Genomic DNA, 11,538 nt, shown 5'->3' with positions numbered 1-11,538 from the left:
GGACCGTTGGATGATTAATAATTAGTTTAGATCAGTTTCTTGGGTTCTTCCCCCACCGTTTTTCCTGCTGCTTCAAGTCTTGCTGAGCAGGTCGAGTCTCTGGGCATCCCAATCTAGGAGTTTGATGATCACCCCCACATTGATCTTGCCATCGATGGCCCTGACGAAGTCAACCCAGAGCTCAATATCGCCCAGGGCCGCGGTGGCGAGTTGCTCCGCGAGAAATGGTGGAGGATGCCTCCGCTAAGGTCGTGGTCATCGTTGATTCATTGAAGCTCATCAGTGGCCTAGGTGGTAGCGGCCTGGCAATGCCTGTGGAGGTGGTGCCATTCTGCTCCCTTTTGCTGGAAGTACAACGCTTCGAGGCTAGAATCCCTCTTTCAGGCAGAGGGCTGCGATGTGAAGCTCAGGATGGAGTTTTTGAAGTTTGGGAATTTGTAATGAGACAATTTAAGAGATTGTTGAGTTGTATTTGCTTAATGCATGTTTAATCCATGACAGCTTGGAGCTAGGAGAGTATGTGGCAGCGCAACTCCCTGAAGTAGAGCCAAGAGATGCTGGAAATTATGTTCTATTGTCAATGTCTATGCTGCAGCTGGGAGGTGGGATGATAGAATATGCGCAACATTTGTTTGACAGAATGCATGAATGAAACTCTGTGTTATATACATCCATCATTTCAGGTTATGAGCAGAATGGACAAGCCAATGAGGCCTTGGAGCTGTTTCGGAAATCGCAACAACGAGGTTTGAAAATTGTCTTATACATGGTGGTAACCATTCTTCTCGTATGCTCCCACTTAGCAACTCTGCAAATGGGTAAGGAAGCCCATGGTTATTTAATAAGTGCATTTAGAACTTGACGCTGGTATATGGGCAGCCTTGCTTAATGCACGTTTTATCCATGACAACTTGGAGCTAGGAGAGTATGTGGCAGTGCGACTCCTTGAAGTAGAGCCCAGAGATGCTGGAAATTATGTTCTATTGTCAAATGTCTATGTTGCAGCTGGCAGGTGGGATGATGCAGTAAAGATGATAATGATGATGAAAGACATTGGCTTGAAAAGGATGCCAGGATGCAGTTGGATCGAACTCAACAACAAGGTTCATGCATTTCTTGCTGGAGACAAATCAGATACACAATCTCAAAAAATTTATGCCACATTGATGAGTCTGTGTGTGCATATGGAAGAGGCAGGGTATATACCAGGCACAAGCTTTGTAATGCATGATGTAGAGGAGGAGGAAAAGGATTACATCCTGTGTGGCCACAGTGAAAAGTTGGCTGTTGACATGCTTTTACCCAGGCACAAGCTTTGTAATGCATGATGTAGAGGAGGAGGAAAAGGATTACATCCTGTGTGGCCACAGTGAAAAGTTGGCTGTTGATTTTGGAATTATTAGTACCTGCCCTGGGACACCTATCCGGATCACCAAAAACCTTTGTGTTTGTCGTGACTACCATAATGCCACAAAGTTTATCTCCAAGATTATTGGGTGAGAAATAGGGATGCAAACCGTTTCCACCATTTTAATGTTGGGATCTGTTCTTGTGGGGATTATTGGTAATCGGATTGAAATGATCTTAACACACTAGTTTGGAAAAACTCCTTTCACATTCTAGAGCTTTTCCTTAGTAGCACATGACTTGGTGTCACATTTCATTATGGGGTAGTGTTCACTTGGAGTTTCTAAAGTTTGGGAATTTGTAATGAGACAGTTTAAGAGATGTTGAGCTGTATTTGCTAAAGCATGTGCAAAACATTGCAGTGGATGTTCTCATTATATCTAGTCAAGAATCATAATGCTTTGGCTGTTCATATGTGGGGTGCTCTTGACAAAGTCTTGAATATAAAACAAGAATAGATTCTCATTCTCTCTTGAACCTCAGTTGCAATAGTTCTTTTGGCCAGCAAAGTCTGTGAAGAAAGAAGGTGGGTAAATGCGCAGAAGTAGTACTTCCAAAACCTATTGATCTTGTTTTCTTTTTGCAATATGCTTCACATATCATGTCTGATAAGAAGATTACGTTTAGACTGGTTTTGGATGCAGCACAAACTTTTCTGCAACTTTAATGTCACTTGCTGTACACATTGGAGCATTTTATGCTCTCTCAAAGTATGTAGGTGCCTCACCTCCCATACATTTGGATTTGAAACTTTATTGGATGGGTTGTTTGTAACTGTATATGAGTCCACATTATCAGTTGAGAATGCTAAACTTATGGGAGTGACATGAGTTGGATGCTCATGTAAATAATGTCAACTCAGGTTGGAGAATCATGTTAATGGAGTTCAGGGCAACAACCTTTGATGATCACAAGAATACTCTGAACTTTTATCATTTAAAATCATTAATAAAGGTGTGAGATTATTTTTTTGACATAACTGAGAAAAGAAAACTGCATTTACAGATTTTGCTAATTGTTTGATGACATGGGATGATCTATTTACTTTGTGGGTTTATCATGTTTGCAAAAAGAAGAGCTCTGTGCTGAGTGCGATATTTTTTTTAGTTCAAACATTTATTTTTGTACCATAGAAATAAAAAAAATGATTTTGAACCTTTAATAGAATTTCTTGAGAATAAAAGCTAGAGAAATCCAATAGATAGGTATTACATCTAAGACATTGTTTTATCAAAACAAGAAAACCCTATTTTGAAAATTGAAATTTATTAATGGCACCAGCGAGGAGATCCATAATTACATTATTAGAAAGGGTTATGAGGTGGATGTTTTTTTTGGGTAGTGCTCTCATAGACATGTATTCAAAATGTGGGAACATATAATATGCCCAGCATGTGTTGACAGAATGTATGAAGGAAACTCTGTATTATATACATCCATGGTTTCAGGTTATGAGCAAAATGGACAAGCCAAAGAGGCCTTGGAGCTCTTTCGGAAACCGCAAAAACGAGGTTTGAAAATTGTGTTATACATGGTGGTAACCATCCTTCTCGTATGCTCCATCTTAGCAGCTTTGCAAATGGGTAAGGAAGCCCATGGTTATTTTATAAGGCACGCCTTCCAGTGGGATGTTTATGCGGGGAGTGCTCTAGTAAATATGTATTCCAACTGTGGAAAAACAGAGATTGCATACCGGATATTTGAGAAAATGCCCGAGAGAAATGTGGATGTGTGGAATGCAATGATTAGAGCATGTTTTCATAATGGGTACACTAATGATGCCCTGAAACATCTCCATAAGATGCAATTGGCAGGTGTAAAACCCAACTCAACTACCATCTTGAGCGTTCTCCCCGCATTTGCTACTTGGCAGCTCTACAAAAGGGTAAAGAGATCCAAAATTACATACTTAGAAATGGATTTGATTCCGACATTTCTGTTCAGACTGCTGTCATAGACATGTATGCAAAGTGTTACCATGTCAAATCTTTGATAAGGTGTCTCAAGCTAATGTGGTCTCATGGACTGTAATGATTGCAGGCTATGGTATGCATGGGTATGGTGAGGATGCTCTCCAACTTTTTAACCGAATGCAAGAGGAAGGCATGAAGCCAGACCATGCCACTTATGTTGCAGTACTATTTTCTTGTAGTCATGCATGCTTAGTGGATGAAGGCTTGCAATACTTTGAATACATGAAACAAGTTTACCATATCACACCTCAGATGGAACACTACGGATGCATGGTTTCATTCTTTGAGGCTCCGGGAAATTATATGAAGTGCAAAATTTCATTAAAAAGTGCATTTAGAACCTGATGCTGGTATATGAGCAGCCTTGCTTAATGCACGTTTAATCCATGACAACTTGGAGCTAAGAGTGTATGTGGCAGTGCAACTCCTTGAAGTAGAGCCCAGAGATGCTGGAAATTATGTTCTATTGTCAAATGTCTATGCTGCAGCTGGCAGGTGGGATGATGCAGTAAAGATGAGAATGATGATGAAAGACATTGGCTTGAAAAGGATGCCAGGATGTAGTTGGATCGAACTCAACAACAAGGTTCATGCATTTCTTGCTGGAGACAGATCAGATACACAATCTCAAAAATTTTATGTCACATTGATGAGTTTGCATCTGCATATGGAAGAGGCAGGTATGAAGCACAAAATTTCATTAAAAATTTGCATTTAAAACCTGGTGCTGGTATATGGGCAACCTTGCTTAATGCATGTTTAATCCATGACAACATGGAGCTAGGAGAGTATGTGGTAGCACGACTCCTTGAAGTAGAGCCCAAAGATGCTAGAAATTATGTTCTATTGTCAAATGTTTATGCTACAGCTGGCAGGTGGATGACGCAGTAAAGATGAGAATAACAATGAAAGACATTAGCTTGAAAATGATGCCAGGATGCAGTTGGATCGAACTCAACAACAAGGTTCATGCATTTCTTGCCAGAGACAGATCAGATACACAATCTCAAAAAATTTATGCCACATTGATGAGTTTGCGTTTGCATATGGAAGAGGCAGGGTATATACGAGGCACAAGCTTTGTAATGCATGTCGTAGAGGAGGAGGAAAAGGAATACATCCTGTGTGGCCACAGTGAAAAGTTGGCCGTTGCTTTTGGAATTATTAGTACCTGCCCTCGGACACCTATCTGGATCACCAAAAACCTTCGTGTTTGTGGTCACTGCCATAATGCCACAAAGTTTATCTCCAAGATTGTTGGGCGAAAATAATTGTCAGGGATGCAAACCATTTCCACCATTTTAATGCTGGGATCTGTTCTTGTGGGGATAGTTTAAGAGATGTTGAGTTATATTTGCTAAAGGATGTGCAAAGCATTGCAATGGATGTTATCGTTATATCTAGTCAAGAATCATAAATGCTTTGGTTGTTCATATGTGGGGTGCTCTTGAAAAAGTCTTGAATATAAAACAAGAATAGACTCTCATTCTCTCTTGAACCTTAGTTGCAATAGTTCTTTTGGCCAGCAAAGTCTATGAAGAAAGCAGGTGGGTAAATGCGCAGAAGTAGTACTTCCAAAACCTATTGATCTTGTTTTATTTTTGCAGTATGCTTCACATATCATGTCTGATAGGAAGCTTATGTTTGACTGGTTTTGGATGCTGCACAAAATTTTTCACTGATAGCTGCAACCTTAATGTCACTTGCTAAACACATTTGAGCATTTTATGCTCTCTCAAGGTATGTAGGTGCCTCACCTCCCATACATTTGGATTTGAAACTTTATTGGATGGGTTGTTTGTAACTGTATATGAGTCCACATTACCAGTTGGGAATGCTAAACTTATGGGAGTGACATGAGTTGGATGCTCATGTAAATAATGTCAACTCAGGTTGGAGAATCATGTTAATGAAGTTCAGGACAACAACATTTGATGATCACAAGAATACTCTGAACTTTTATAATTTAAAATCATTAAAAAAGGTGTGAGATTATTTTTTTGACATAAAAGAAAACAACATTTACAGATTTTGCTAATTGTTTGATGACATGGGATGATCTATTTACTTTGTGGGTTTATCATTTTTACAAAAAGAAGAGCTCTGTGCTCAGTGCGATATTTTTTTTAGCTCAAACATTTATTCTTGTGCCATAGAAATTTAAAAAATGATTTTGAACCTTTAATAGAATTTCTTGGGAATAAAAGCTAGAGAAATCCAATAGACAGGTATTACATCTAAGACATTGTTTTATCAAAACAAGGAAACCCCATTTTGAAAATTGAAATTTATTAATGGCACCAGCAAGGAGATCCATAATTACATTATTAGAAAGGGTTACGAGGTGGATGTTTTTTTGGGTAGTGCTCTCATAGACATGTATTCAAAATGTGGGAACATAGAATATGCCCAGCATGTGTTTGACAGAATGTATGAAGGAAACTCTGTATTATATACATCCATGGTTTCAGGTTATGAGAAGAATTGACAAGCCAATGAGGCCTTGGAGCTGTTTCGGAAATCGCAACAACAAGGTTTGAAAATTGTCTTATACATGGTGGTAACCATTCTTCTCGTATGTTCCCACTTAGGAGCTCTGCAAATGGGTAAGGAAGCCCATGGTTATTTAATAAGGCACGCTTTCTAGTGGGATGTTTATGCAAGGAGTGCTCTATTAAATTTGTATTCCAACTGTGGAAAAACAGAGATTGCATACCGGATATTTGAGCAAATGCCTGAGAGAAATGTGGATGTGTGGAATGCAATGATCAGAACATGTTTTCATAATGGGTAGACTAATGATGCCCTGAAACATTTCCATAAGATGCAATTGGTAGGTGTAAAACCCAACTCAACTACCATCTTGAGCATTCTCCCCACATTTGCTACTTGGAAGCTCTACAAAAGGGTAAAGAGATCCAAAATTACTTACTTAGAAATGGATTTGATTCCGACATTTCTGTTCAGACTGTTGTCATAGACATGTATGCAAAGTGTTAGCATGTCAAGTCTTTGATAAGATGTCTCAAGCTAATGTGGTCTCATGGACTGCAATGACTGCAGGCTACGGTATGCATGGGTATGGTGAGGATGCACTCCAACTTTTGAACCAAATGCAAGAGGAAGGCATGAAGCCAGACCATGCCACTTATGTTGCAGTACTATTTTCTTGTAGTCATGCATGCTTAGTGGATGAAGGCTTACAATACTTTGAATACATGAAACAAGTTTACCATATCACACCTCAGATGGAACACTACGGATGCATGGTTTACATTCTTTGATGCACCGGGAAATTATATGAAGTGCAAAATGTCATTAGAAAGTGCATTTAGAACCTGATGCTGGTATATGGGCAACGTTGCTTAATGCATGTTTAATCCATGACAACTTGGAGCTAGGAGAGTATGTGGCAATGCGACTCCTTGAAGTAGAGTCCAGAGATGCTCGAAATTTTGTTCTATTGTCAAATGTCTATGCTGTAGCTGGCAGGTGGGATGATGCAGTAAAGATGAGAATGATGATGAAAGACATTGGCTTGAAAAGGATGCCAGGATGCAGTTGGATCGAACTCAACAACAAGGTTCATGCATTTCTTGCTGGAGACAGATTAGATACACAATCTCAAAAAAATTATGCCACATTGATGAGTTTGCGTCTGCATATGGAAGAGGCAGGTATGAAGTGAAAAATTTCATTAAAAAAATGCATTTAAAACCTGGTGCTGGTATATGGGCAGCCTTGCTTAATGCATGTTTAATCCATGACAACTTGGAGCTAGGAGAGTATGTGGCAGCACGACTCCTTGAGGTAGAGCCCAGAGATGCTATAAATTATGTTCTATTGTCAAATGTCTATGCTACAGATGGCAGGTGGATGACACAGTAAAGATGAGAATAACAATGAAAGACATTAGCTTGAAAATGATGCCAGGATGCAGTTGGATCAAACTGAACAACAAGGTTCATGCATTTCTTACTGGAGACAAATCAGATACACAATCTCAAAAAATTATGCCACATTGATGAGTTTGCATTTGCATATGGAAGAGGCAGGGTATATACGAGGCACAAGCTTTGTAATGCATGTTGTAGAGGAGGTGGAAAAGGAATACATCCTGTGTGGCCACAGTGAAAAGTTGGCCGTTTCTTTTGGAATTATTAGTACCTGCCCTCGGACACCTATCTGGATCACCAAAAACCTTCTTGTTTGTGGTGACTGCCATAATGCCACAAAGTTTATCTCCAAGTTTGTTGGGCGAAAATAATTGTCAGGGATGCAAACCGTTTCCACCATTTTAATGCTGGGATCTGTTTTTGTGGGGATTATTGGTAATCAGATTGAAATGATCTTAACATAATAGTTTGGAAAAAGTCCTTTCACATTCTAGAGCTTTGCCTTAGTAGCACATGATTGGGTGTCGCATTTCATTATGGGATATTGTTCGCTTGGAGTTTCTGAAGTTTGGGAATTTGTAATGAGACAGTTTAAGAGATGTTGAGCTGTATTTGCTAAAGGATGTGCAAAGCATTGCAGTGGATGTTATCGTTATATCTAGTCAAGAGTCATAAATGCTTTGGTCATTCATATGTGGGGTGCTCTTGACAAAGTCTTGAATATAAAACAAGAATAGATTCTAATTCTCGCTTGAACCTCAGTTGCAATAGTTCTTTTGGCCAGGGAAGTCTGTGAAGAAAGCAGGTGGGTAAATGCGCAGAAGTAGTACTCCCAAAAGCTATTGATCTGGTTTCCTTTTGCAGTATGCTTCACATATCATGTCTGATAAGAAGCTTACTTTTGACTGGTTTTTGATGCAACACAAACTGTTTCACTAATAGTCGCAACCTTAATGTCACTTGCTGAACACATTGGTGCATTTTATGCTCTCTCAAGGTCTGTAGGTGCCTCACCTCCCATTCATTTGGATTTGAAACTTCATTAGATGGGATCTTTGTAACTGTATATGAGTCCACATTACCAATTGGGAATGCTAAACTTGTGGGAATGACATGAGTTGGGTGCTCATGTAAATAATGTCAACTTAGGTTGGAGAATCATGTTAATGGAGTTCAGGACAACAACCTTTGATGATCACAAGAATACTCTGAACTTTTATCATTTAAAATCATTAAAAAAGGTGTGGGATTATTTTTCTGACATAACTGAGAAAAGAAAACGGCATTTACAGATTGTGTTAATTGTCTGATTGCTTTGACTAATAGTAAACTCAACAAAGACATTGGTTTCAGGGAAAATGCATCCTTTCACTTCTGTGCTCTAAAGGCTGTAGATGGAAAACTTGGTGCTTCTCGAAAGAATAAGGAAAGGGAAAATTGCAAAATCCAGCGTTGCCATCCACTGCTACTGTAAAGGATGGAAATCTAGTTAGTCCAACCTTTTTCCCGTAAAATTGATCATTTGTATTTCTGGTTCCTTTAGAATAAAGAATGGAGGGGGAAGGAAGAATCTAGTGCTAAGAAAATAATTTGAAATAGATAGTTGATTTCCTCTAATTAATGTTTATATCTGTGACAGAATGGAACAATATGAGAATTTTATTGTATACCTTTCTTAAAGAATAACATATGATAAAAAAGAAACACCAATAAAGAAACAAAATTGCTAATGTTTCTTATCCCATTGCCTTGCGGTGTTTCCTTTGCAACATGTGGTGCTCCCTCTGAGAAGAAGGCCCTCACATGACACCTGTGTTGTTGTGAGACGTTGATTTACTTGTTAGACGATTAAAATAACCTCTACCATCGGATTGAATAAGGCAGTTATTGTTGGTTACAATTAGGCAGGTATGTTCTCCTTTCTTTACCCTAAGGTTTGGTTCACAGATTAATTTTCCTCCTATGAGACAAATTCTGGGATTGCTTCTCCTCTGGAAAAATTCTACAGGTAATGGTGTTCCTTTCTTTTTCTTTTACTGCCACACCGTATTTAAAAAAAAAAAAACTTATGGCAACAGAAAAATTCCTCAAACAACATTTCGTTTGTTGGCTAATACAAACGAGTTTTCTGCTTCCAACTCCAGTCGTGCTCCAAAAGTTCTGGTTAAGTCAAGGATACCTCTAATGCGGTGTTTCTCTCTACTCTCTACGCTCTAGATGCCAGCTTAAATTTTTACCCTGTCTCTTCATGCACTTTGTTCACAAAGTGTTAGGGTTGTTCTTTTTTTGCTCGTTGCACAATTTCTCAACCTTGGGTTTTAAACCTTGGAGAGTACTTGTTTTTAGTAGTATTGTTTTAATTCCGAAAAATGCCCATATCAGTATTACAGGAATGTAATGCAATTGCTGGATTTTTAGCTCTTTGAATAAACTGTAATTGTTTTAAGATACCTTTTTGATATTAACCTTTTCCATCGGATTGAAGGGGACAGGTATTGTCAGTTACAATTAGGCATATATCTTCTCTTTTTTTACCCTAGGGTTTGGTTTACAGATTAATTTTCCTCTTGTGAGACAAATTCTGGGATTGCTTCTCCTCTAGAAAGATTGTACATGAAATGGTGTTCCTTTCTTTTTCTTTTACTAACGCAGAGTCTTAAAAAAAAAAAAACCTATGGCAACAAAAAATTTCCTCTAACAACATTTCTTTTGTTGGGTAATATAGATGAGTTTTCTGCTTCCAACTTCAACTATGCTCCAAAAGTTTCAATTAAGTCAAGCATGCCTCTAATGTGGTGTTTCTCTCTACTCTCTATGCTCGAAATGCCAACTTAAATTTTTAGCGTGTCTCCTCATGCAGTTTGTTCACAGAGTGTTAGAGTTTCTCCTTTTTTGCTGGTTGCAAAATTTCTCAACCTCGGGTTACAAACCATTGAGAGTAATCATCCTTAGTAGTATTGTTTTAATTCAACAAAATGCCCATATTAATATTACAGGAATGTAATGTAATCTCTAGATTTTTAGTTGTTCGAACAAATTGTAATTGTTTTAAGCTATCTTTTTTATATTTGGTTTTCCCCAAATATTACTTTTCCAACATTTTTTTTATATAGCATAGCAAGCCCTGTTATTGAATGTACTTGTACTTGTTTTGGAATGGTGACTTCATAGGAACATGGTATGCATGCATTTTTGTTTCTGATCCTTGTTCTAAGGTCAGCTTCGAACCAGTCAAGAGTTACAGGTTCACCATAGTACAAACCCGTCCAAAAACAACATGTACTCGTTCTTGCTTATTGTTTACTGCAATGTATTATTAATCTTTTGGGTTTCAGTTACTATGGTTAACATATCGAATTGTTTGGATTATGTCATGAGTTTTCAATGCAATATAAACAGTCTCTTTTTATTTGTTGTATAATAACCTTTTTAACAAATACATATATATATATATATATATATATATGTGTATATATATATATATATATATATATATATATATATATATATATATATATATGTATATATATATATATATATGTATATATATATATGTATATATATATGTATATATATATGTATATATATATGTATATGTATATATATGTATATATATATGTATATGTATATATATGTATATATATATATCTATATATATATATATATATATATATATATATATATATATAGCTTCTACAGTGTTTCAGTAACCCCTTTCTTTTTAATTTGTTTGCTATTTTGATTGGATACTACGTCCTAATTGGCCATCCTACTACGGATTCAAACATAGTCATTTGCCGAAATCAATGTTCAAATGTTTTAAGGTGTCCTTGTCATGAGTTTCAGAAATGACTAAATTAAATTATCTATTCACACTTCCATACTTCAATATCCAGTATCAACTTTTCAATAAACAAATTTTTCCTCTCTAAGTTAAACCAGATTATTAACTCAGTAGAGGTGGAAATTACATGTTACAACTTCGACCTCTCCATGCATCATGTTACGCGAGACCAATCCACTCGGCCCAAAAAATGCCCATGATCAGGCAGGATCTCACTTCTTACGCACCACCATATGTATGCAAGGGAATTAACCAATACTAGATTAGCCCGTAGGAGCAGCGGTGAACTCAGATCCTATAGCAGTGAACTCAGATACTAATGATATTTCATTGTACATTTTCCTACCACCACGTGCTCAAAAAGTTCTGGTTAAGTCAATGGTACCTCTAATGCGGTGTTTCTCTCTTCTCTTTACGC

General features: G+C 37.6%; 1 protein-coding gene across 1 annotated transcript; it reads left to right on the top strand.

Annotated features, from left to right (window-relative positions):
- The first annotated feature begins 224 nt into the window (after positions 1-224).
- Positions 225-4,651, top strand: LOC149153785 (pentatricopeptide repeat-containing protein At3g57430, chloroplastic-like). The gene is made up of 8 exons (XM_089443920.1): positions 225-437; positions 596-602; positions 684-746; positions 880-1,317; positions 2,856-3,292; positions 3,448-3,463; positions 3,743-4,060; positions 4,317-4,651. Exons 1-8 carry the CDS (start codon positions 225-227, stop codon positions 4,649-4,651), a joined length of 1,827 nt encoding a protein of 608 aa, XP_089300046.1.
- The last annotated feature ends 6,887 nt before the right edge of the window (positions 4,652-11,538 follow it).

The sequence above is a fragment of the Pinus tabuliformis genome, chromosome 9 (assembly GCF_031772625.1).
Source record: "Pinus tabuliformis cultivar Carrire ecotype Pingquan chromosome 9, CPIR1, whole genome shotgun sequence".
Lineage (NCBI taxonomy): Eukaryota > Viridiplantae > Streptophyta > Pinopsida > Pinales > Pinaceae > Pinus > Pinus tabuliformis.
This window is presented reverse-complemented; position numbering and strand designations above follow the sequence as displayed.

Excerpts from the sequence above, each read along its gene's own strand:
- LOC149153785 (XM_089443920.1), top strand. The coding sequence starts at position 225 with ATGGTGGAGGATGCCTCCGCTAAGGTCGTGGTCATCGTTGATTCATTG. Across the intron at positions 747-879 it reads TCGGAAATCGCAACAACGAG|CCTTGCTTAATGCACGTTTT; the intron begins GTTTGAAAATTG and ends GTATATGGGCAG. Across the intron at positions 4,061-4,316 it reads TCTGCATATGGAAGAGGCAG|GATGCAGTTGGATCGAACTC; the intron begins GTATGAAGCACA and ends AAATGATGCCAG.